Source organism: Myxocyprinus asiaticus, chromosome 4, assembly GCF_019703515.2.
Source record: "Myxocyprinus asiaticus isolate MX2 ecotype Aquarium Trade chromosome 4, UBuf_Myxa_2, whole genome shotgun sequence".
Classification (NCBI taxonomy): domain Eukaryota; kingdom Metazoa; phylum Chordata; class Actinopteri; order Cypriniformes; family Catostomidae; genus Myxocyprinus; species Myxocyprinus asiaticus.
The window spans coordinates 28,967,501-28,995,291 of record NC_059347.1 but is presented as its reverse complement, the minus strand read 5'-3'; the positions used below and the strand labels follow the sequence as shown (position 1 = coordinate 28,995,291).

At 38.3% G+C, this 27,791-nt stretch overlaps 1 protein-coding gene across 11 annotated transcripts in view; it reads right to left on the bottom strand.

The window, feature by feature from the left end:
* Positions 1–27,791, bottom strand: part of LOC127440151 (nuclear receptor corepressor 1-like) — a 140,348-nt gene that overhangs the window by 24,389 nt on the left and 88,168 nt on the right. For 8 of the 11 annotated variants that reach the window (XM_051696585.1, XM_051696584.1, XM_051696586.1 and 5 more), the window contains 14 exons: positions 27,072–27,205; positions 26,451–26,526; positions 20,713–21,175; positions 19,091–19,286; positions 18,396–18,585; positions 16,334–16,495; positions 8,771–8,931; positions 7,205–7,325; positions 6,941–7,036; positions 6,476–6,561; positions 6,230–6,398; positions 3,793–3,912; positions 3,610–3,690; positions 1,487–1,707 (listed from right to left, as the gene is read on the bottom strand). In XM_051696585.1, the coding sequence (XP_051552545.1) occupies positions 1,487–1,707; positions 3,610–3,690; positions 3,793–3,912; positions 6,230–6,398; positions 6,476–6,561; positions 6,941–7,036; positions 7,205–7,325; positions 8,771–8,931; positions 16,334–16,495; positions 18,396–18,585; positions 19,091–19,286; positions 20,713–21,175; positions 26,451–26,526; positions 27,072–27,205 (2,276 nt within the window). The remainder of the gene's footprint in view (positions 1–1,486; positions 1,708–3,609; positions 3,691–3,792; positions 3,913–6,229; positions 6,399–6,475; positions 6,562–6,940; positions 7,037–7,204; positions 7,326–8,770; positions 8,932–16,333; positions 16,496–18,395; positions 18,586–19,090; positions 19,287–20,712; positions 21,176–26,450; positions 26,527–27,071; positions 27,206–27,791) is intronic. The other 3 variants (XM_051696590.1, XM_051696593.1, XM_051696594.1) reach the window with 1 other exon arrangement.

Below are 27,791 nucleotides of genomic sequence, written 5' to 3'. Positions count from 1 at the left end.
CTGATTGGGACATGTAAATACTTGCTGCTGTCCCTGGTGTTTATTCTCAGTCTGGCTGGAAACATCAGATCAAAAGTGATCTTCCGCTGATGTAAGAGTTTCTTGCATTCCTTAAACTGATCACGTTTCTCTCGTCGAGTTCGCAAAGTCCGGGAACAAGAAAATATTGTAATTCCTCCAAGAAAGCTTTCCTTTGCTCCTCGCCTGGAGCAACACAAGATCTTTATCAGATGATTTAAAAATTTTTGCCAGAATCGATCAGGGCCTTCCTCCCTCAGTGGATCTGTGAGCTCGCTCGATTTCCAGCTTGTGGCCTGTTATGTCGAGCAGACTCGGGAAAAGCTCGTCTAGGAATTTCACCATATCTCTGCTCCTCATGCTCAGGAATTCCAACAATTCGAATGTTATTCCTGCGGCTTCTATTCTCAAGATCTTCAAGCTTTTCAAGAACACGTTCCAAATCAACTTTGGTCGCGGGCGGATTAGCGGTTAATTCCCTCTCTGATGATTCCAAATAATCTATTCGTTTTTCAACATCTGTCACTCTTGTGACTAACTCGGAGAAATGTTTTTCCATCACCGTAATCGATCGACGTATTACAGCAAGATCCTCCAAGTCCGCAAGTACCTTCGTCAACATCACCGACATGTTGGACAGTTGACGCTGGATTCCTTCTCCTGCCGCACCATCCAAATCGAGTCCCCGGTCCACAGGCCCGTCTGGGCTTTCATCCTGAACCCGTAAGTGTCTTTTAATGTCTCCAGAGCCCGAGGATTTTGACTTCTTTGCCATGTTTACCTCAAACAGCAAATGTGTAACTGGGTGTATCGAATTTCACCGGATTATATCATGAAAATAATTTAAAAAAATTAGCAAAGTGAGCAGAGCTGTCTCACACGTCTGCCCTTCGCATGGCGTCACTGTACTCCGAAATATAATATTATTAATATTACGATAATATAATATTATCAGTATAACAATTTGAGTGAAACATTTTATTGAAAAATTAGCACGAATTGCAATTTTTATTTTTGTATTTTCCCCTTTTGTTTTAATGACAACATGCACTCGAACTGGTATGGACTCCACAAGTTTGTGCAAAACCTGATGATCCATGTTACCCCAACATTATTTACAAATGTTCCTAACAGCATCTTGTGCACCTCAATGATGGAAGCAAAACAATCTGGCCTTTAGTACAAATGAGTTAACATGGTCAATGTCATAAATTTGCTTACTTAAACGCTGACTAGAAATCTGCACTAGAAATTTAATTTTTTTGTCATAACATTTCTTTGTCTAAGTTTTTTCAAAATCCTAAAACATAAATTATGTTTTGAGGTTTAAATGAGATTCTGATTCCCAGATTTTCAATGTGGTCACATACATTTAGATGTACATTTCAGTGTGGGAAACAATAACGGCTCCCAAATTGAAGACAAGTGCAGATGCATGTCTATTTCAGGGCCCTTTCAAATCCTGCACCTGAGAAATGGATCCTTCCAGAACAGGGGTTTTGCGACTATCTTGGGTCTCTTTACGGGGGATCTCATGAATTGAACGGCCCATCTCCTTTATGGTGTTCACACCCTCGTATGGTTTACCCTTGGTGATGCCTCCCTCAAAAGAGCGAATGGGTGGACTCTCCCTCTTGATCTGTTTACCATATTTGGAGGCCTCATCAAAGACATCAGCTCTTGGCGTTCCTGAACCAAGGGAGAGAAGACTGAGAATTTTAGAAATTCAACAGAATATAATACTGACAATAAAGAGAAATTCAAGTTAAAACTTTCAATAAAGGGGCAGTCACACTAGGCTTTGAGCACAATTTTGTTTTTTTCCGGACAACGCAACCAACCAGGATATGATGTCTTGTGGGAGGGCTTCTGGTGTAAGTACATAATATATCACAAATAACAAATAATATTATACTAAAAATGTTAAAATATATTGTCTACTCACTTTCCTGCAACAATAAATCTCATCGTTTTGATATATACTGGTGGCCAAAAGTTTGGAATAATGTACAGATTTTGCTCTTAAGGAAAGAAATTGGTACTTTTATTCACCAAAGTGGCATTCAACTGATCACAATGTATAGTCAGGACATTAATAACGAGAAAAAATACTATTACAATTCAAAAAAATAAAATAAAAAAGGTTCAAAACTTCTTAAACTACTTCAAAGAGTTATCATCAAAATATCCTCCAAGTGCAGCAATGACAGCTTTGCAGATCCTTGGCATTCTAGCTGTCAGTTTAACCAGATACTCAGGTGACATTTCACCCCACGTTTCCTGTAGCACTTGTCATAGATGTGGCTGTCTTGTCAGGCACTTCTCACGCACCTTACAGTCTAGCAGATCCCACAAATGCTCAATGGAGTTAAGATCCATAACACTCTTTTCCAATTATCGGTTGTCCAATGTCTGTTTCTCTTTGCCCACTCTAACGTTTTTCTATTTCAAAAGTGGCTTTTTCTTTGCAATTCTTCCCATAATGCCTGCACCCCTGAGTCTTCTCTTTACTGTTGTACATGAAACTGGTGTTGAGCAGGTAGAATTCAATGAAGCTGTCAGCTGAGGACATGTGAGGTGTCTATTTCTCAAACTAGAGACTCTGATGTACTTATCCTCTTGTTTAGTTGTACATCTGGCCTTCCACATCTCTTTCTGTCCTTGTTAGAGCCAGTTGTCCTTTGTCTTTGAAGACTGTAGTGTACACCTTTGTATGAAGTCTTCAGTTTTTTGGCAATTTCAAGCATTGTATAGCCTTCATTCCTCAAAATAATGATTGACTGACGAGTTTCTAGAGAAAGCTGTTTCTTTTTTTGCCATTTCTGACCTAATATTGACCTTAAGACATGCCTATTGCATACTGTGGCAACTCAAAAACAAACACAAAGACAATGTTAAGCTTCATTTAATGAACCAAATAGCTTTCAGCAGTGTTTGATATAATGGCAAGTGATTTTCTAGTACCAAATTAGCAATTTAGCATGATTACTCAAGGATAAGGTGGAGTGATGGCTGCTGGAAATGCGGCCTGTCTAGATTTGATCAAAAATGACTTTTTTCAAATAGTGATGGTGCTGTTTGTTACATCAGTAATGTCCTGACTATACTTTGTGATCAGCTGAATGCCACTTTGGTGAATTAAAGTACCAATTTCCTTCCGAAACTGTGAAATCTATACATTATTCCAAACTTTTGGCCGCCAGTATATGTATTCTTTGAATTGAGCTCAACGCAGCGTAGTACGAAATGTATTTGCATGAGCTTGCGTTTCCGCTCTTTTGCATTCGGATGTGTTTGAATAGGAGTGAATGGAGCATGAAGTGTAGTGTGGCCGCCCCTTAACAATTGCGATTAATCAAAAATAGAAACAATAATTACAATAAATCTCATTTATATATGCAGTCAAGGTATGTTTTTTCTCCATTATAGTAGAAGAACATTCTTTAAAAAAAAAATAAAAATCATTGCAAGGAGTACATACAGACTGTTGGTTTTTGCTTGTCTAAATAGACCAGTTGTAATGACTCCTGTGTTCATTGTGCAGACCTGCAGTGTTACTGAGAGAGAAAGTCTGTGGTGGGTCTATATTACCTTGCATGATGGATCCTGTGAGTATGGCTCGATCCTTAGACTCATGCGGACTTTCTCTAGGCAATGCTCTGCTCATCAAACCTGCAAAAGTAAAAGAAAGCCCTCAACCTTCTCTACTGCCAAATATATACAGTTCTTCGAAAAGGATCTCTTACAGAAAAGGAAAATGAAAAGCCTACTAACCCTCAAAAGGTGCAGTCTCGCGTGCTGGGTGTCCACGAGACCCCTCCATGATGTCATATGTGCGTTTGAGATCATGCCCCATTCGTGGGCTTCTTGTGCCCTCTCTCGGGTTTTTAATGGCTGTGGAAAAAATAAAGCAAGAGGAGATGAGGTCATGCACTACACAATCAATAAACTTCCAGTGACTTGTCTCTAACTTTAGCCCATAAATGAAATTTCTGTCATCATACTCTTTTACATGGAAGAAAGTCATGAGACAAAAATAATTATTTATAGCAGAATGCTTTTATGGCAAGATTTTCAGTGAATAACTTTTGGTTAACTTCTGATCAATTTCTCACACAAAGCTACTGAATGGCTTGGAAGACTTGGAATACAGCACATAAGTTGAATATATTTACACTTTTATAATATGGAAGAAAACAGCTCTGACATTCTGCTTAGCTTTTGTTTTGGTGTTCCTCAAAAAATGTAGTCATAGGTTAGTTACGACATGATAAGTAAATTATATCATAATTTACATTTTTGGGTGAACTATCCCTTTAAAGAACTGAAATATCCATAGGCCATGTCAAAAAGCCCCATAGTGAACTCTAGCTGTAACTCCAGCCCTATGCTCCATCAAAATATTCTGCGTTTGTTACTTTGAAAAACATTGTTACTCAGCCCTTGAAATTAAGCCATGTCCAGCACATCACCTTCTGACTCCACTGCATTACTATGGCAAGACTAAATAATACTGGGGACGCACCGCTGCCTTGGGTTCTTTCTCTGTTCAGTTCTCTGCTGTAACTCACCATGTTGTCTCGGCTCCATACTATACTGTTCATTAAATACACTACATCTCTAACCACGTCACTGCATTGGCACTCAGCATCTCTAATGCATTAATAACATTAATGCAGGTAAAGATAACGGTATCTCGATAGTGAGAGAGAAAAAATTTCGGGCGGCAGAACAAATGCTGGTAGCCGCAAAAACACGAAACTCTCTACCCCGTTTTAACTGATTAACAATAACGTCAGATGCACGCACGACTCCCCAAGAATTCCTATGTGAATCCCTACTAAAAATGTTGAAAATAATTTAATACATTGTTTAAAATGAGACATTGTATTTTCTTTTGGATTTTCTCACTTTTTCTCCCCAATGTGGAATGCCCAATTCCCAATGCGCTCTAGATCCTCATGGTGGCATAGTGACTAGCCTCAATCCGGGTGGCAGAGGATGAATCCCAGTTGCCTCCGCGTCTGAGACAATCCATGCATCTTATTATGTGGCTTGTTGAGCACGTTACCCACCCTAGCAACCGGGCCAACTGGTTGCTTAGGAAGCCTGACTGGAGTCACTCAGCACGCCCTGGATTCGAACTTGTGACACCAGGTGTGGTAATCAGCGTCTTGTTGAGCTACCTAGGCCCCCCACATTTTAATATTTTAATAAGTTGTAAGACTAGAGTAAAATGTTAGGCTTAAAGGAATGTCCCGGGTTCAATAGAAGTTAAGCTCAATCGACAGCATTTTTGGCATAATGTTGATTACCACAAAAATTTATTTTCGTCTCGTCCCTCCTTTTATAAAAACAAAAAAAAAAACAAAAAAAAAAAAAAGAAAAGAAAAAAACAAAAACAAAATCAAGGTTACGGTGAGGCACTTACAATAGAAGTGAATGGGACCAATTTTTGAAGGGTTTAAAAGTCAGAAATGTGAAGCTTATAATGATATAAAAGCACTTACATTAAATCGTCTGTTAAAATTCATGTATTATTTGAGCTGTAAAATTTAAAATTTTCTACAGTCATTTTAGGGTTTGTTGACATTACATTGTCGTGGCAACAAAGCTATAAAACTGGCCATAACTTTACTCAGAAAAGGTTAGTGTGATTTCATCACACTAAAATCATGTTTACACGCATATTGTTTGTCTTGTGGCTAGTGTATAGTAAGAGTTATAAATAAGAAGTATCTCATCTCTTTACAGTAACATATGCGATATTGAATTGTTTTCTCTGTTGTCAGAGTAACTTTAACTCTGTAACTTTATAACTGTTTGATCATGAGCTAAAATGATGTGCTAGATAAATACTGGCAAAACTATGTGCAATTAATTATTAATGAACCTCTAGCGATGGTTAAGTTCTAAGATAAAAGATGATTTAATGTTAGTAATTTAGGAGTACCAACAATCATATATTAAAGAAGAATTATATTTGACTTTTATTATGAGGTGAAAATGAGGATCCCCTCCGCCAGTGTCAATCAGTCACTGTCTGTTTCTTTAGAAAAAAAACTGGTGTCTTAAGAAAACAGCCCCCCCAAGTTAAATTTTTTTGGCCTTATGGGGGGGTCCCTGAACTCTTAAGAGGGGTCCGGGGCACCCCAAACCAAACAAATTTGAACACTGAACACACCAGATAGTAAGCAGTTATGACTCTAACCATCAAAAGAGAGGATGTGTCCGATTTTGCCTTCGTAGATGACGTGAGCTTTAGAGTGAGCTTCGGCCCGGCTCTTTTCTGGGCCGCTCAGGTCCTCTGTGGCCAGTTTAGCAATAGTGCCTTTCAACAAATCTGCTGCTACGCTGGACTGAGTCAAGGCAGGAGTGCCCTGGAGTGAGAAAAAGAGAGAGAGTGAAAAATACTACACAAACATAAATGCAAAAAAACACAAGGGTCTGCAGGTACCTGTGAAATAGAGCCTCCTCTGAAAGTCAAGCCTTCAGGGCATTTTCCAGGTGGCCCTCTCATGTCCTGAACCTGTATGGGGCCTCCTGGGAACAGAGGAGTGAAAAACTGATTGGTTTGTGTTGGAGCCTGCAGTCATACTCATTGCATACATATAATGAGTAGGGGGGAAACATCAATTCATTCATGCATTGTGATTCTTAAACGATTCTGGATATGGATAAATATTGCTTTGCAATCTGAAATTTAATTCTTAATTCTGTTCTATTTAAGAAGTCAAAAGATTACAAATTGAGATGCACTGAGAATCGTTATGTATCACATTGTGACTCCCTGAAAATTAATTTGTGAGGTGCCTAAAGATTCTCTCCCCTAATACCTCTGTGGCACACTTTTTTTTTTTTTTTTTTTTGAGGGTAAAGTTTTGATTTCAAGAATTCTATCTTAGACTTAAAGATATCTCACCTCTGACCACTCCCTCATACTGAGCTCTAGATAAAAGTCCCTCTGACTGAGCGCTCTGTCCTCGTGGAGAACACTCTTCCTGCTTAATGTATGACACTGACACACACAAACAAACAATCAGGTGTTTACAATGCACATTCCATGGATTGAGGCATGAGGTTTTCACCATCTAAACCAGCAATTAACTGGTAGATAAGATGCGTTTGACAACCAGGTTGTAAAGTTATGCTATAAGAGTGTTTATATTTGCATAGTCTCTCTTACCAGGTTTAGCAGGGTCCTGTTGTCTTGGCAAGCCGAGTGAGATGGACCCTCCTGTGGTCTTGACTACCTCTGGTACATACACTGCATGCGTTTGAGAAGGCAGGTATGTGCCTGGTGTTCCCTACAGGCCACAGAGGGGGAGGTAATTAATCAGACTGGAATACCAGGAAAACCCCCGATCCCCTGCCCTGATCCCATTACATGAAGGAAGCAAATAAACTTAACAGAAGCAGACGAGTTAACAATAACCATCAACAGTCCGAAGGAGCTGAATAGACTACTGGATGCCAACTGTCAGAAATCTGTCTCCTATTAGGGTTATCTCATCTTTCAACCAATTAACTTTTCTAAAGGTTTTCCAGTCGTTCGTGAATACTGGATAAGGCTTTTGAAAATTTAAATTGATTGCACACAATAGTTACCCAAGGAAACATTTTAGAGCTTAGTAAAACTTATACATTTGTATTTACTTTCCAAGAAAATTAGCATGACTAAGATTTTATAATTTTTCCAGGACTTTTCCCAGGTTTTACATGACTGTTTACATGCCTTGTATATACTACTGGGGAAAAAACAGGAGTGCTACTTTACAAGGTATTTACAAGGTATGTACAAGTAATTATTGAAGGAATAGTTCACCCAAAAACAAAAATTCTCTCATTATTTACACCCCCATGCCATCCCAGATGTGTATGACTTTCTTTTGCAGAACACAAATTATGATTTTTAAAAGAATATTTCAGCTCTGTATGTCCATACAATGCAAGTGAATGGGTGCCAAAAAACTTTGACCCTCCAAAAAGTACATCAAGGCATCATAAAAGTAATACCCAGAAGTGATATGATAGATGTGGGTGAGAAACGATCAATATTTAAGTCCATTTTTGCTAGAAATTCTTCTGCCAGCCCAGTAGGTGGCGATATGCACGAAGAATGTGAATCACCAAAAATACAAGAAGAATGTAAAGTGAAAGTTAAAGTGGAGATTGACAGAGCAGGGAGGAGAATTTATAGTTAAAAAGGACTTAAATATTGATCTGTTTCTCACCCACACCTATCATAGTTTCTGAAGACATTGATTTAACCACTGGAGTCGTATGGATTACTTTTATGCTGACTTGTGTTTTTTGAAGCTTCAAAATTTTAGCACCCATTCACTTGCATTGTATGAACCAAAAGAAATTCTTCTAAAAATCTTCATTTGAGTTCAGCAGATAAAAGAAAGTCATACACATCTGGGATGGCATGAGGGTGAGTAAATGATAAGATAATTTTCATTTTTGGGTGAACTATTCCTTTAAGACAAGTAAACAGTTATAAAAAAGAACAAAGAAACAAATAACAAGCAATAGAAAAAAAAATAGCTACAAAATAAATTTCTTGATATTTTTCAGCCAATTGATGTATTTGCCATGAAATGGATTAAAAGTTATTTGTTTTTATTTCCAGAGGAACCATCAATTCAACTAAACATCCACTGCAGCCAATTAGATTCAAAATGTTTAACTCATGAAGTAAAAATCTAGTTAATTCATTAACCAACCTGTTTCTGTCAATCTGTCTCACCTGTGAAATGGAGCCCCCCTGAATGAAAGAGGGCTTGTCAGTGGGTTTGGAGGTCGGGATGAGGGGCGGAGGAGATGGAATGTTGGGTGGCCGGTTCCGTGAGAATGTCATGCGGACATCTGAAAGGTTCTGAACAGCCTGGTTTGGTGCCGGCTGAAGAACTGTTGGAATAGAAGGATACGAGGAGCTGTTTAAAACTGAAGTGCAACATGCATAATAAATAATATGTACCTACATTTCAACATGTTCACATACTTCAAACTCATTTTTGATGTTACAATAATTTAATAAATACTTTTGAATCCAGAAATTACATTGCTTGCTTTGCTTCTGTTTGTTCATGAAACTTATATTTAGCCTTTTGGCTGTGTACTCAAAGAACACCAATGCAGAACTATAAATGCAAACCAACGTGTTGACCACTATGCAGAACCTACACCGTAGGTTCGACGCAGAAGCATAAATCAGTCTTTACCTGTGAACACTGCTCAATAAATCGAACTGATACACACAACCTACCACATTTTTGAAGGACAAGCATATAACCTTTCATAAAACTTATCTGCTTTTAAAATCTAAAGTCTAAAACGCAACATCCTTGCAACATTAAAAAAAAAAAAAAAATGAATGTCTGACACCAGAGCCGTATATATAAAACTTCTCAGAAAAACTCTTAAGAATAGTCTTTAGCTTTGATATGTGTCAAAAATTCTTAGCAAAAAGTAGGACTTGTGTAAAAAACTCACTTCCATAAACTCAAAGCCTGATTCTTAAGTGCTGACACTTAAGTGTTGTGAAATAAGTACTACACCCAAATTGGTTAAACATCTCTCAAGCACATTAAACAGCAGGAGGAATCTGTCAAAGCACCTGACCTAAGTTGCAATAAGTAAATGATCACTTATTTTCATCATTGATTTTTACAATTTAAGTGATATTTAGATTTTATTAATTAGTTGTTGCAGCGCATGTAGCCCATCAAAAATTTAATGCATAATCGCGACAAGATTCAATGTTGATGGATTTCACTTGTTCCCTAAACTACATATCACATTTGCCCAAATTGCAGATCATATTAGTCCAACAGATTTTTTTTCTTTGTTGAAAGTGCTACTCTTAACTAGGTTAGGAGACCTCTCCAGCACTCTCAAGTAATTTAACAGCTGAGACCAAGTCTTTACACTTATGAACCTTTATGAATCACAATTGGAATAAGAGCAAAATTACATCTTACTTAGAATTTTGACGCACTTAAGACAAAAATTTGACTCAAAGCGGCTTTATTCATACAGCCCCTGACTTGATGAATCCTGACCCACATGCAGAGATCCTCATAATAAACTATGAATAAAGTCTGACAAAGCAGCACAGATCAGGGCCTCAACTGAAGCTCTTAGCATGGCAGGGATGAAGTCTCCCTTCACCTCTGCTCACTCATGACTCAAAGTGCTACTAAAAGCACCTCTCCCCTTTTTACTTCCCAGACAGTCCGGCCTCTCAATCATCTCTTTTGAAATATTGAGTCGTGAAGGCTCCTTTCTCCTGCGGTGTAAAAAGTGTAGAAGAGTCTCTTAGCATGGGATGAGTTCAGGGTCTCTGTGGTTCTTTCGTGCAGGGTGTGATTTCTTATTCTGCAATAGCTGTTGCAGCGACAATCTGTTGTAGTCGTGCAAGCTGTAGCTAGATCTTCATGTATAAATAAAAACAAAACAGGTCTGAAGGGGGTTCACACAAAGCAGCACATATTTGCAGTGGCAAAGCGAAAGTTATTATTTTCAATGAGAGTTGCCGATTTCATCAGCAACAGTGATCGCTGGTGGTACAATGTGGGTGTGTCCAGCAATGTAACAAAGTTGAGAACAGTTTAACTTTATGCAAATAAGCAGCAATGTGATATGATTTGGCTCAGACCACATGCAGGAATTTAATAAAAAATGATGGGTGCAAAACCATGTCTGAAATTGTCGCCATTCCAAGAGTTTAATTTCAGCCCCATTCACACCGCGGGCAGCATTGTCGCGTGGTGTTGCTAGACTTTGCGATCTGTGTCGCTGGTGGGCTGCCGCCACTCTAACGTTATTGATGGAATGCACAACTGGCCATAGTAGCATTTGAAATGCTTATTACAGATGAAACTGCTGATAAAACTAAGATATTCAAATTTGACAAGAAATCAGTTCTTTTGCCTCAAAAAAAAAATAAAAATAAAAAAAAAATAAAATAAAAACAAATGCACATTTTGCAGAGGAGAGCATTTTTTATAACCTGCAGCAGTGCTTAATGCATCATATCATTAAACAAGACCAACACTATATCAATATATGAATCAAACTCAGAGAATGCCAACACGGTTTTCCCTGCATTTTATTAGCCCATATCCATGTATGTGGTTACAGACAAATTATATAGATCAGTGAAACTGCATTCTCACAAATCAAATTGCTGTGCTCTCGTTGAAAATGAATAGGATCGTGTCGCTTCGTAGTGCAATGCTGCTTGCAGTGTGAATGGGGCTTTATGCTTTTTTTGATTGTTCAGAGATGATGCTTTATGTACACTGTTGCAATTTAGATACAAATTGTGGAAAAGTGCAAGTGAATTAAAAGCCAGACCAACAGGAGTAAACATTTCAGCACATCGCTTTCTGTGCTTTTCAACATTTCGCTTTCTTCAATACACGTTTACTCTTGTTGGTCTGGCTTTTAATTAACTTGCACTTTGCACTTTTTCACCATGCAAATGTAAAACTTTATAAATAATGTATTTTTGCTAGACCTTTTTTGAAGTCTGTATCTTAATTTAGTTTGCGAACAGCAATTTTTGTATTTTTGTTTTACAAGTTCTTTGGATCCATGCACCTGAAGCAATACAAGTGAGACAATATGAGTCTGAGAGCAACAATAATCTCTACTGCAATTTTTTTAACTTTTTATACAAATTCATTCCCCATTAGAATAAAAATTTTTAGTGGCAAGAAATGGATTCCTCGTCAATATATCTCATTTGCTATCAGATTTTCAAATGCTATGGCGAGTTGTGCAGCCCACATATAATGTTAGAGCATCCAGCTTTACAAACACCCACTACAACCAAACAATACAGTCACTAGGTGACCCCTGTGAACACCCCAATCTTTACATGGTTCAATGTATACACATGGTGCACTATGCCTTTGTCATGTTGTTCTACCCTATCAATTAAGTTTGTATTATCAGCAGTGGTAATGTTATTGTTGTAGATGTAGAACATATTTTGCAAACATTAATGATTTCACTCAATCTGGGCCCTCACAGCAAAAGTCACTGAAGATAAAATTCTTGTGGCAAAAGTGACAAATGAAACCTGCTCATTATCCCCACCCATTTTAACATAAATCAAATAAACCTGCCAGAGCGACACAGCCCTACCAGAAAATTCTGTTTACTTAATGTGCATTGTTTCTTCTGTGCACGACAAAAATGTCCAGTGTGACCTGTAAGTGTTTGTCTCTATGAGAGCAGTTTCTAGGTTGTAAGGGTAGGGCTGTTAAGGGAATTGGTCACATGTGCTGAACCTTGTGAGGATGAGAAGGCTTCCTTCAAAAAGAAACCCACTGAACTGACTAACAAAAGCCATTTAACTTGCAAACAGACGTGTAGTAGAGTTTCTCTAAAACAAGGAGTGTTGTCTGAGTCTTTATCAGTCAGTGACACAAACACTGCCAAGTTGCGTGCTCAAGATAAGTGTGCTAATAACTGAAATTCTAACTTGTACCTCTCTGTATGCAGGTCTAGCTAATCATTAAAGCAAAGAGACTTCTTATAAAGTGAATGACTCAAATGAAGTAACAGATCATAGCACAGTGATCGCAGGCACAAGGAAATGGTTTGAGGATGAGGGCATGTCTTGCAACGTGTCCATGTTGATATCCGTCTAATCCGGCTAGCTACTATCAAGTGAAAGGTAAATTTGCAAGACGTTTGACTGGACGCCCAGCTTTCATCATCTACAAAAAGATATAGGAAGTGTTTTCTGTTACATTTTTAAAAGCTGATAAGCCTGCTGTCCATGACCCATCAATAGAGAACCACTTTCCTAACTGAAGCTTTTAGGTAAAAAAGACAACATTTTCAGGCCCAAACCAGAGGGTCTAGGGATGCTTAGGATTAATCGATAATTGATTAATTGTTAATAATTTGATAGATTAAGTTTAGTGATCTTTAATTTTTGAACAAATGCATTCAGTAATCATGCAAGCAGACGTTGAAAAGACCGTCTATACAGACATCCATCGCAAGAGGGCGCACTGCCACTAGTCTGCAACACAGAAGAAGAAACACACAGACACGCATCTTTCACTTTCTCTCAAGTAAAGATGAAGTGGGCTCAATGTAATCAGTGTTGGAGCATTTCTCTATAGATGAATATTATGATTTCTACATACACTGTGATAGTGTGTTAAAGTTCAACATGACAGCACTGTTGATCCGGTGATCTCCTGGTTTCATCCCAACCTACAATTATATCAGTGATCGCTGGGAAAGCACAAAGGCACATTCAGCTGACTTCTCATTATAACCACAGAAGTGGTATGTTATGTACTATGTTTATGCAACGTGTTATGATTTGACTTAATTAAAAAAATAAAAAATTTAAAAAAAAAAGTCTGAAATATCACACGATCCACAATGTTACGTTTTAAGGAACTTAAATATGTATCTTCTATGCAAATTATTATTAACAGTAATTCTTTGAGCAATTAAACAATTCACACATTCATATTAATCGTAGCCAAAATGTATTAAAATACACTGAAGAAAGAATATTTGAAGAGGAAAATGCTAATATTTGCACTGCTTAAGTGTATTAATTTGAATGACATTTAAACAGTAGGCAACATGCACAAATTATTTGAAGTCTTCCGTGTGCGTTTTGCAGTATTAACATTAAATATTAATAGATTCATTGATTTGTTTTTCACGACAACCGATATGAAAATGCGTGAAAATGCACATCCCTAAGAGGGACTCAAACGGACTACTAACCTACAAGTAACCTAGTCAAAAGTACAATGCTATGGGCAATCAGCCACCACTAAGTCTTCAATGACTTATAAACAGGCATGTGATCGGCTAAGAACAAAATAGCAAGAAAAGTGGGAGACAGCGAACAACACCCCATCAGTTATTAACATTAGTTAACATGAACTAACAATTAAAATGACTTCTACAGCATTTATTAATCTTGGTTAATGTTAATTTCAACATATAATTTATTTATTTTTTTTATCAAATGTTGTATATGTTAACATTAGTTAATGCACTAGGAACTAACGCGAGCTAACAATGAAAAGATTTTATATTTATTAACCAACATTAACAAATATTTAATAAATGCTGTAAAAATGCTGTTAGTTTATGATCCCAAATGCATTAACTAATGTTAACAAATAGAACAGTTGATCTGCAAAAAAAACATCCAAACAGAGTGCAGAAGTTAGGAAATCTGTAGCAAACATTTGGTAAGGGATCATTTTAAAAAGCTTCCCGATTTGGATTGTAATATTATTGATAACATTGGATCATCTGATGCCGTCGTCTCATCTCATTGTGTCTCACACACGGTCGCTAGATGGCGCCATTAGCTTGTGCAGTACTAACTGGAGCTGTCAACGCAGGATGTTTTAAATGCAGATATAGCATGCAAATCATGTCCGAAATCGTTCACTCATTCACTGTTTCCTATATAGTGAATGGCAGTTAGTGTACTATATCTCAGCAGTGAGTGAACGAAATGAGTGAGTGAATTTGGACGCTGACATATACATTGAGCGTCAGAGCAGAAACGTCACATATGAACTTTTAAAATACTTGTTATTCTTATTAAATAATATATTAATACAATAAATATACATTGTCATTTTTAATATACATGTTAATATAAAGAGTAAACACGTTTTATCAAATGTACATTATTGTATTTATTGTTATACTTCTATATCTTTTAAACTCCAATACAAGCTGGGTAACGTTTCTCATCAGACCATAAAAAGCACCAAAGTTATTATAACCTATATGTTATAACCGAATATTTTAAATCAGCCACAGAATTATAATTTCCACTGTGTGCAGTCTCCTGAGTTAAAACAATATCACCTCAGTGAATTATTTAGTAAATAAAGAATTCTTCATCTTAATGGCAAAATTCTGTATAAAATATACATAAAGAGTACATTATAAAATGTATCTGTATGTTTTGGCTCACTATATTTGATTATGTAATGATTTGTCAAAAAACTGATTTAATACATTCTGCATGAAATAAAACATTGCAAGAGTGAATGAAGAAGTAAACTGCCATCTCTCTCTCTAGTGCATGCGCTCCCTCTCCCAGCTCGTACGTCTTCCCCACGGTGGATTATGAGCGATTAACCATCATTGAGTGTACATCGCATGTACACTAGAAATTAGAGTGCATTGTGGGTAAGAATGAGTGAACAAAAGTAGGGGATGAGTGGCTCACTCAGAATTCAGACAGTCCTACAAAATGGCAGACACCCGAACTAGTGCACTATTTAGTGGATAGGGGTGGTTTCAGACACAGCATACATTTCGATTTTAATGTTAATTCATTCCATAATGCTGCATTAATGGATATCATACCAATGTCTCAGAGGTCAACATTTGCAGTTTTTAAAGAGTTATGGATGGATTTTTCCCTCAAAATGTGCTTACTGTAAGTCCTGCTTTTTACAATTGTCACGCTGGTTTTTACACAATGTGAAAATGACAATGAATAAGCATGTAATATTACACGTTCTAAGGAGTGCCGACCCCTTTTCATTGTGTGGCTAGTATTATTTCTGGATTGTGCATTTAAATGAACAGTTTTTGCAGAGAGTGGTCTCACAAAAACTCATGTAAATGTTTATTACATCCGCAACCCAAGATCATTTCCCGATCTAAGTGGGGGGAAAAAATCGTCTATACTGAACATTTTCTAATGTCTGGACTGTATTTGCAGGGTTTTGTGATTATACATACAAGCGGTTCGATATGCTGGCAATGAGTAATTCTTTTGTGAAGATAAATCTCAAGATTTCACTGCAAATATCAAGTCAGTAACGCGTAACTGCAGCTAAAAACCCGTTTTATATCTAACCATTTTATTTGTCTTGATGAATTAAAATAAACTTGACTTACTTGAATGAAGTCCTGACAGCAAAAATCAGGAGCCTCTGCCCCATGTGTTCTTAAAGTGTGTGTATGACGCAGAAGCAGCTGTGAAGTTTGAGCGAATGAAGCAGTTCCGAGGGAAGTTTGACTGACACGTTTGTTTGGGTGAAAAATGCTTATTAAGAATGTACAGGACAGGACATTGTTGATAAAATATGAACCCCCAAGGAAATATGAACAACCACAATACACGTGGGTCACATTTTTAGGTCGTAAAAGCCAGAATTCCGGATTAAACCAGAAGAATCACATCCCTATTATAAAGAAGAGCGGACTGCGAGTACAAATCACATTTCTAAAGAGTTTGCCTGGATACAGAGTGTACGGGGCAGGTGTAAAAACTGTTTACCTGGAGGTACACTGTAGCGGGTGGGGTTACTGGCATCATGCTGTGGTGAAGCTTTGCTAGGATCTCGAGGAGAGAGTCTGTACGGAGAGCCTGGTCTGCCTGCTCCAAGAGTGTCCTGTTCCATCAGCTTCAGATCATATGGCATGTAAGCAAATGGCTTACCTGGACAGGACAGAGAGGGGAGACACAGAAATTTGCAGACACCAACAAGGCAGCCAAGCACGCACAGACGCATCTATTGTTGCACCCAGGGTTTGAAATTGACACCCGCAAACCAGCCAAATGTGGGTAAAAACTGGCCATGGCGGGTAACTCTGTCACTCTAACTAGTCTATTTTTCCTGCACTGAAATTTCTGTGAATGTCGGGTGACTCTGAGCTGCTGCCGAAGGAAACATAATGGTATTCATGCCTCTTATAACTTGCACTTGCATCTGTGTGAGACAAATGAAGCGTGCTTTCGCGTGAACCGCCGCAGCGCACGCAGTACACCCCAGAGATAAGATTGTCAAAGCTCTGGAACAGTGCAGAACGATATTGCGGCAGCTGGCGAAGACCATAAAACGTATGTGACCCATTTGAATTCTACAGAGAACATTCTAGTATAAAGCTCTATATGGAGGAAGTCAAACCTCTCAAACTGATCGGCAGCCTTTACACTATAAACAGCACTGACGAGGTAAAGAGGAGACAAATACATCATCAGTTTTTAAAATACACATCATCATCCTTACTTTAATATATAATTTTCTTAATGCAGTAACACTAACTGGTAACCTGTATAGATTCATTTTACATCTATGAGACTTTATTTTTTAGCAGGCTACAATTGTGAAAGTTGTAGTTAAAGGTTTCTAAATGTGTTTTGGCTAGTCTTTTCATATCAAATACTAAAGCTGATATTTTAGAAAAGACTATTAACATTAACCTAACCACAGTAATGTGAAGCCACCCATGGTCTTACCTAATGGCCCTGCCATTACAAATGCCACTGTTAAACAATGGTAAACTTTCATAGGCAAGTACAATTTTAAGGGGTTGAAACTTCCATGAACTATGGATAAAATGATTGACAAATTTTCATTCTGTTCTATCCTACTCCTGTTCTAACTGGCGTTTCCCTTTGGATGTTTTATAGTTTACTTAAACCATTAGGCCTGTGTCCTGCTAAACTCATATCATTCTTGTTTAAATGCAACGTGCAAACAAATGCATGCAGTTACAGTCTCCTTTGTCACTTTTAGCGAGGTGGGGGATTTTGGCTAGTGAAAATGCTGAGTGGCTAGTGACCTTGGAAAAATACTAGCCACAGTGGCCGATGAGCCAAAAAGTTCATTTCAAACCCTGGTTGCATCCATCTGTGCTGTTTTTTAATAGTTTTTTGTCAACGTGCACAAGATGAACGTCTTTTTAATCATCTCACGCCATAAGCGCAGTTTTTCAACAGTTTTTCAACTTTTGTGCCTCAAGACCCCAACATGAACAGCCCCTAAATGTGCCAAAAATCAACAGAAAGGCACTAAAGTTAAATTTCAGTTCAGGTTTTTAAGAGGTTTTTGTGAGGAAGAGGTCTAGCAAAACTTGGTGTCTCTAATGGATATCACTACAAGAGAATGTCCTAATGTTCCTTTTGGTTGGCTGCTTCTGTCTGGCTCCATCAAAAACTAGTGTGTTTCTTAGCTGAGAAGAGCAAAGTCCACTGTCTTTCTTTCTCTCCCTCCCTCTCTCTCTCGACACCCTTCAAAAGTCTGTTTTTGAGCCCATTATATAATAGAGAGAGGGAGAAAAGAGACAAATTACTTTTCTGTAACTCCCTTTTCCCAAACTTTTCTTTGTAAAGAGAGTGAATACATGGGAAAATGGAAAAAAGAAACTACCGGTACATGTACATCACAGTCTGCTTTGTAGCTGTCTCAGGAGTGATTTTCTACCTCACTTTTTATTTTCAGTGCTCTCCATCCTTTAGGGACTACTGTTTTGATCAGGAGTTATTCCAAAACAAAACTGACAAAGACAGGCATGAACACATGCATTTTCTCTCTCTTTCTGCCTATCTGACTCACCTTCTCGGTCCAGTACAGTAGGGCTGTGGGTGCTGACTCGTGCTCTGTGGTCTGACTCGTTCTGGTCCAGTCTCTGTTTGTCCTCCTGATGTGCGGACTCATGTACGGCTTTGATTTGGTGCTGGAACATAGCAAAGCCACTCAACGGAGCTCCAACGGGAACGCCGCTGTGACCGAATGGAGATGAAACCTAAAACAAGCCATTCGGTAAGTTACAGAGAGGTTCAGATTAAAATGAGGGACTATGTGCTGGACTGATATAAACCTAAAATACTTACTTTTGAACCTAGTTTAGCAAAACTATTTAAATATTTAATTTGATATTTTAACAGAGCAAATTATGTGCTGTAGCTTTCAATACTTCTTTGCTTAATCTCATTAATAAGTTCTAATTGGTATTTGATTGCCAAAATATGGCCAATCGACAGCCAATCAGGGCCTAATTTTGAGTACAGATTACATCCATTTCACAGCCACACCACACTGCCACAACTGACAGACATGCCACAACCTCCGAACAGCATAACTGATCAGCCCAATAGAGTAACCAAACCAACATACATTCACTCTTCATGTTGAACAGCATGATTTAACAGATGAAATCAATTGATATGTGTGCTGATTCATTTGCTGATTGCCGCAGAAGCGAATCACAGCGTGTGATCTGCGGAAGTGGAGATGGAGGCAGGACTCACGTTGTGGGGTGGCTGGGCCCTGTCTCTGTCCAAAGGGGCAAATCTGAATAAGTGGGAGTAGGGGCTGTGGGGACTGACCATAGGGGGAATGGTGGCGGCCCGCTGCTGTATCTGCTGCATGCTGAGTAGTTTGGCTGAGGGCACGACCACTGAGCCTGAAGCACCCAGCAATGACGGCTTCTCAAGAGAGAAAAGTCTGGCAGAGGAAGGAAGATAGGAAAACAAGAAAACATGTATAAGCAAATGATACTCAACCAAGAGCTACGTCTTACACTCACTATACCCTAATCTACAAGTTTCTAGCGACAAGCAATTTGTCTGTCCACACCGAATGTGAAAATGCTGTGCAGTGTAACACAATCACAGCCAATCAAAAATATTTGTAGTTTAATTACAGTTATGTGGAGCAGGATTTTGGAACAATGAGATTTTACAGTGGGTGGGGCTACCCAGCACAACACTGCAGAAGCAGAAACTGTATGATCGACAAAATGTCAGAAACATGATTTACATGGAAGAGACATTTTTTACCCAGGGTTCCCAATCCTTTTAGCCAAAGACTTTCAATGACTTGGATAAGAATTAAAAAAAAAAATAAATAAAAAAAAAAATATATATATATATATATATATATATATATATATATATATATATATAAATAAAATAATAATAATAATAATAATGTATATATATATTTTTATAGATATTGGACTCACAAAGAGCATTATCTACACAATTTATCCCCTTTTCTCCCAATTTGGAATGCCCAATTCCCACTACTTAGTAGGTCCTCGTGGTGGTGCGGTTGCTCACCTCAATCAGGGTGGTGGAGGACAAGTCTCAGTTGCCTACGCTTCTGAGACCGCTAATCCGTGCATCTTATCACGTGGCTCGTTGTGCATGACACCGCGGAGACTCCGCACGTGGAGGCTTATGCTACCCTCTGCGATCCATGCACAACTAACCACGTGCCCCATTGAGAGCGAGAACCAATAATTGTGACCACGAGGAGGTTACCCAATGTGACTCTACCCTCCCTAGAAACCGGGCCAATTTGGTTGCTTAGGAGACCTGGCAGGAGTCACTCAGCACACCGTGGATTCGAACTCATGACTCCAGGGGTGGTAGTCAGCGTCAATACAGGACGCTACAGGATTGGCAACCTTTTTGACATGGAGTGCCATTTTTTATTTTCCTGGTCAATGGCTGTGCTGACACCCCCTGAGCTGAAAGAAAGGCTACAGAATGCTCAACATGTTGAACCATGAAAAGTATAGGTTACAACAGCAGAAGACCAAGTTGGGTTCCACTTCTGTCAGCCAAGAACAGAAAGCTGAGGCTCCAGTAGGCCTACCATCTGTGTACCTCAGCAGAAATCAAGATTAATCAGACTAGGCTATGTTTTTCTAGTCTTTAACTGTCCAGTTTTGGTGAGACTGTGCCCATTTAATGAGATTAAAGTATTGTTAAATCTTAAGATTTAATAATACCTAAGATTTTACTGGCCTGGAAATCACAATTGACATTTCCAGGTTTTCCATGGCTGTGGGAGCCAAGTTTATCGCTTGTTGCTTTATTGCACCGCGCTTGGTAAGGACAGAACATGATCTGTGGTTTCTTACCGCTGTTGGACAGGTTCAGCCTCCACATCCTCGTCTGCACTGCACGTGGCGCTAGAGTCATTATCCGAGTGGTGCTGCTCCCCCTGTTTCTCCTCTTTATCCTTGACCTCTGGCTCAGTCTTCACCTGCACATGTCCTTTGTCCCCGCTCGGAGCCACCATCTCCACATCCTGCGGCTCGCTCTTAGGATGGAACTGTGATTCGTAAGTCGCGCGTGCTCGCTCATCCTGTGGAAGCCCGTCTCCTGCTCCTCCTTCTGGACTATTCTCCACTTTGACCTGCAGCTCGCTGTATGGAGGCTCCTGGCCCTTGCAATCTGCCACAGGGTCTTTGGTGGTGGCGCCGTCCTGTTCCGAGGCACTGTCCAGAGCCGAGCTGGGATGGGTTAGTGAGTCGGAGGCTTTGGAGGGATCAGTTTGAGAGGGAGAGGGTGCGCTCTCTGTGTCCGAGCTGTTATCAGGCCCTGAGGAAAGGAGATGAGAGAGTGTATGATTTGGTGAGATTTACCCATTGTTCATTCAATCGTGCAAAGAGAACACAGAATATCAAAACCAATATTTTTCAATCTCTGCAACAGAAACACAAAGGCAAAGAAGCAGCAAACCCAAACAACCCTGCCGTGACAAAGCACAGGCGGCATTTGAGGTCACCATCGCTGCACAGCGTCACGCAATCAAGCTAATGCACTTCTGGACAGCATCCGCCCTGTGGCTAATCACTGTCTTTCCATCCTCGCCACGTGACGACACGCCATCAAGGGCCAAGTTGCACATCCACAGGAAGTCACAACATACAAAATACATGCAAGTAACATTGCTCATCTACATCTGTATAATAAAGGCAAAACGGACCCTAATTTAACAGACTTTTTTTTAGACATACAACAGCCTGTTACTGGCAAAGATTTACTAACTTGCAACACAGAAGCTTTCAAGAAGCTTAAACATCCACACACAAAAACAACACCACAATGTGCTTCACTTGCCTGCTTCAGGTTGCAAAGAGCTCAAAGTTTTGTCCTCAAGAGAGCCCAGAGGAGTAGCATACAACCCAAAAAACTAGAAAGCAACTATCCGTCTCTCTCCGCATACAAGTTAACTCTTCATGTCTCTTTCTCTCCCTCCACCCCCTCTCTGAAAATGACTCTTCTCTCCTTCTCCCTTCTGCTGTTACACGCTCTCCTGTGTAACAGCAGAAAGGAGAGGGAGAGGGGGGCATAGAGGGATGAGGGAAGGAGATGGGAGAAAAGAAAAGCATCTACTAACTGACATGTAACCAAGGAAAGCAGACCTGGGCAAAAACCTTGTGACTTTCTCTTTTCTCTCTGAGAAGCCATGTGAATATTCAAAGAAATGAAGGAAAGAGGAAAGGGACGGAAACTGGTAGAGCTTGGTGCTAGCAATGCCAAAGTCGTGGGTTTGATTCCCAGGGAATGCATGCAGTAATACACTGAATGTGTATCTTCAATGCACTGTAAGTCGCTTTCAAAAAAGCATCTGCCAAATTAATAAATGTAAAAGAGAAGGGCCAGCTGTTTTGAATCTACAGCGCAAAACATATGCTGCTCCCGGTATTCGATCCCGAAAGAATTATTCAAAGGAGCCGGTTCTTTGAATCTACAGCATGAAACATACAGCGCTTTCATTTATAGTCCGGTATACAAGTAATCTTATACTGATGCACAAGTTATGAATGTCAAACTCTAAATGAAATAAGAACTGTTGAGTCTTACAAGCTTGAAATACAACATTAGGCTACAAAACACAGTCTAAACTGTCTCTGGAACTATTACTGTTTATTTAAAGACGACCTGTGTCTCTATTAAATCAAGTAGTGCAGTTACTGATTGTTCATATTACAATTTATAATTAAAGATGCACAAGTTTTGTTGTAATAAGTGACATTTTATAAAATAATAAATGAATTAATGAAATATGCCATCACATTTCTTGTTGGTTTAGATTTATTTAAAATATAGTTAGGATCTATTATTGGATTGTAATTATGTCTCTAAAAAGTCTGCAAACACACCCTTTACAAGAATTATTAAATTAATTTCTGATTTCTTATATCTGCTCTGTAGAAATCTAAAATGATCTCATTGTATGGTAACAGACAGCAGATGGTAGTAAAGATAATTGCATTTCTCATTTCCAAATTCTTAAAAAAAAAAAAAAAGGTATTAAAATAATAATTGTAATCGTTTCAGGAACAGTTAAGGAACCGGAATTGTTAAGAAGAATCGGAACTGGAACCGGAATTGTTAAATTCCTTACGATTCCCATTCCTACTGAGTAATGGGAGCAAAAAAATGGGTGAAGAGACAGACAGAGGGATGATATAGACATAAAAGATTGCTATGACTAGGTAAAACATGAAAAGAAAAAGAAAATACTTAGAGAGGAAGAGAGAAAGAACAGAAAAGGATGGGGTGGGTGGTCACGACAGATCAAATGCTTTGAAAGCACTCAGTTTTCTTCCAGCACACCTTGAGGCTTTAAAGCCAAAGAACACTTACATAAGAGTGAGCCTGGCAGTCAGAATTAGTCCAGATCCCTTATCCCCTCTCTCTATTCCCTCTCTTTCCACTAACTTTTCTTTGTGTTTCGGTCTTATTCACTATTTGCCTCTCCCCAACCCTCCGGGTTCTACCCTCATTTGCTCTGGATTCTCACTCATTAAGAGTACAGACAGAAGTAGAGGGAGGATGTTGACCTCCGTGGCTGTGCACTGCTGTCTGGGGTTTTGCTGTCAGATCTAATCAAACGCACTGCAGTCAGACAGGTCAGCACACTGCACTATTGCTCTCTCACTTTTCCCCTCTCTTTTCTGTGTCAGTCTGTCTCTTTGTCTGCTCTTTACATTACAGTCCCACTCTTTCTCTTCCTCTTGGCTTGAACAGTCTCAAGATTCATGGGTCAGAGAAAAGAGACTGATAGTGGTGGGTTTCAAGGTGTTTGGCTGGTCATTAGTGCTTATGTTGAAAACAGCTGGGTGTTTAAGAGTAAAACACAGATTATAAAGTGGATGGTTCTGACTCTAAACTCTGACTGATTGAGCTGCATGAAGACATTAGGGTTGCACGGTAGACCGGTGCTACGGTAGTATTGCGATACTAAAGCTTCAAAATACTGCCAGTGCCACAGTATTTTTTAAACGGTAGTACCATCAATACGGTAGTACCTTAAGTTGTGTATGTGCAGTAGTAAATGTTAGTTTCGCTAAAACCTTCATTTGAATCAGACCTATGTCTGCAATAACATTCAAATGTAGTCTTTTCGAGTAGCGTCCCCTTCACCCAGTGCCCTTTAAGAGCGCAAAATGCTGTTTAGAATTTGCCCCTTATATGGTATTGTTTATTTTTCAATGAGTGGTTTTCCCATGCTTCAGAAACAAACGTCTGAATCCTAGCGTATTAATTTGGCAGTCGTGTCTTATAATGGATAATATGGATTTAAGTAAAACTTTGGAGAGTGAGATGCTTACACAACACAATTCACGTAACGAGAATTTGAATTATTTTGGGTTTTGCCTGATGAGACCGGGAAAACCCATCTGCCGTGAATGTCGACAGATATTTCAAACCAAAGGGTGAAACACCAGCAACCTTATTAAACACCTTCGGACACATCCCACTGCCTCTGCAGAATACACACAGGTTAGTGCCACTTCATTTAACCTAAATGCTTTATCTTAACATTTACAGATTTACTGTTTCTCTGAAAAATCAGTAACACTTTACAATAAGGTTCCATTTGTTAACGTTAGTAAATGCATTAGGTATCATGAATAAACAATTAACAATACATTTTTTACATGATTTATTAATCTTTGTTAATGTTAGTTAATAAAAATACATTAATGTTAAATACAACTTTGAATTTTAAAAATGTCTTACTACTATGCTGAACTTAAAATGAACTAAGATTAATAAATGGTTAAGTATTGTTCATTGTTAGTTAATGTTAACTAATGTTGTTAACTAATGTTAACAAATGGAACTTTATTGTAAAGTGTTACCGAAAAATCTAACGTTGCACTCGTTTAATTTTTTTTTTCCTAGTACAAATGCATGGTGGTGGTAATTTAGCAAATTTCGCACTTATGATTAGATCATGTCCCTGAGCGTGTGTAATCTGCACTCACGCAGCTGTTTACCAGGAGAGAGGGGCTGAAGCGGTTGTAATAGACCTTTTTCACTCTCCGGGTTTTGGAACGCGGAAGTAAACGATTGCAGGGTAAACTTCGACAGCAGTGAATGGGAGACCACAGCAAATATTACTTTCACTTACCCATTTGCTACAAGAGCAAAAGAAAAAGTCCACTATTACATTTGAATGACTTTCAAGAAGAAAAAAAATGGATTAAGACAGTCAGATGAGAGAAGATGCCAAATTTACTGTCACTCTCTCAGCAGCTGTAACAGAAACCCCCTCACATCTGTGGTAATTCATTTTTTAAAACTAATTCCAGGGTAATATAACACAAAGCATAATGTTATAAATTTACACTCAATATTAAAAAAAAATTATCATTTAAAATGTTTGCTAGATTTACGCTGCTAAATGAGGTGGAAATGAGTCATCACAGTCTGTGAAAAAGGTCTATAATGAAACAGTCTTTATAACATTACAATCTCTATATTTTTGTGTTACCTAATGGAATATAATGGAATAAAAGTTTAAAGCCATTGTCGTTTGAACTGGCTGTTCTATTTTATTTTAATTTATTTTTTACGTCATACTAAGAATGTATTAGGTAACAAGTTAGTTCATTTGAGCCTTCTCCCAATTCATCCATCTGTTATTTTCACCAATTCCAGAGCAACAAGTCGAATGGTTAGTTTCTAAGAATCACCTTTGCTATGACAAACTGTGTTAAGAATTAACACATTATCGTGTGGTATCATGATACTACTTTAGCTGGTTTAGTATCGTAAGATATGATTACGGTATCATAACAACCCTTGAAGACACACAGCTATATCAATACATACACTACCAGTCAAAAGTTTACGGTCACTTATTTTTTTATTTTTTTTCACATTATAGAATAATAGTAAAGTCATCAAAACTATGGAATAACAGAAATGGAAATGTGAATTATGTTGTGACTATAAAAATCCAAAATAAATCAAAACTGTTATATTTTAGCATCTTCAAAGTAGTCATCCTTTGCCTAGAATTTGCAGACATGTACTCTTGACATTTTCTCAACCAACTTCTTGAGGTATCACCCTGGGATGCTTTTTAAACTGTATTGAAGGAGTTCCCATCTATGTTGGGCACTTATTGGCTGCTTTTCTTTATTATTCGATCAAAGTCATCCATATAAAAAAACCTTTGTTTTAAAATACAATTTTAGTTTTGTAATGAAATCAATATGTTGGCACAATTATATTTTTGTCTACAAAACTCATTTGAAACATTTAAGAATACGCCTTCAGATCAAAAGATTTTTAAGATCATGAAACATTTCAATCAAGTGACCTCAAACTTTTGAACAGCAGTGCAACTATATCATTTATTGCTGTTTATTAATTATTACAAATTAAGAAGCAAATTTAACTCTTTATTGAGGATTGGTGTCTTTTTCACAGTACTGTTGCCACCATTTCATAAAAGCAATAAGCCACTTGAGACCCTGTACAACCCAAGAACTTATTGCTTAGGAAGACGTAAAATCACTGCAACGCACGTTCTTATGGCTTTATATTTTCACAGACAGAGAGATCTTACCATCACTCTCCTCATCGTCATCAGGTGCGGGGTCACTCTGTGACGAGTCTCGATTTCCACGGAGCCGCCTAGAACCCTGCACACCACAACACGAAAGGTACAAAAAACATCAGATATACATAAGATATGTACTGCACTGAAGTCAAAAGTGGTAGTTAAAAATAAACTTATCCACAATGACATAATCAATGTTTATGCATGATAAGAGACTTGAATTCAAGATATGGTTCCCAGTAAAGGCCAATAGACCTTTGTGGGGGTAGATGACATTTTACATTTTATGCAAATAAAACTGAGGCTGTGAGTGATAGATTGTAGTCTGTACAATGGCCTAGATCACCTCTAATTTTTACAACTCCTGAGTTTTTTGTCTACTGAAAAGACATATTTTTAGTGTTTTGTCAGCTGAAAAATCAACACCAATTTAAACAAAAGTACAACCCGCCGATTGAAAAGACTGTACTTCTATCCATTATAGCCTCATTTTCATTCTTATAAAAAATGTAATATGGCGCTACTCTTAAAAATGTCCATAAAACATCAATGTTCAGATATTAAAATTATGCAACTAGAATGTTAGTTTGGATATAATGATTTATTTCATGAATGCCATTTTCGTACCTTGTGTTGCTGTAGTAGATTGTCTAGGTTGAGTCGTCTCTTGTAGTTGAAGTAGAAGTTCTTACACTGAGCTTCACTCTTAGTGCCTACCATCTTAGCAATGGCTGACCAGTTCCTACCATGCTCAACCAGTCCTGTATCGAAGAGAGAGAGAGCAATGAGTGATTAAGAAGCAATCTTCCACAACATACGTTATCGTCACGGCCGGTGAGTTGACAAAGAGTGAAAGTGACTGCGATACTGCAACACTGAAAGTGGTACTATTGTAACTGTAGGCTGCTTTTACCAGCTAAGTGTAAAGTTATTTCTCCAGACGTTGTTGTGTTCCTGGATTATATATATATATTTATATATATATATATATATTTTTTTTAATCTATCTATCTCATCATGACTCCAAAGGGGAGCGGATCGTGCTTATTACATTACCATCAAAGAAATACCTAATTCCTCAGGAAATATTGATTTGAGATATAAATTATTTAAATATAGCTGAAAAACACGGAGCACAAGGGAAAACAATCGCAAAGTTTATGGTAGTAAAGTTGCCTGCTTACTCATATTAGCCATGATGTCCTGCATTTTAGTTGAAAAGAATGCATCTGGACGCTCATTTTCCTGTATTTAATCAGTGAATTTATCGAGGGAGACTCCCTCCCCTGATCGCCCAGCAAATCATTTGAGGGAGAATCCCCAGCCGGTGAACATCCCTTATTTCCT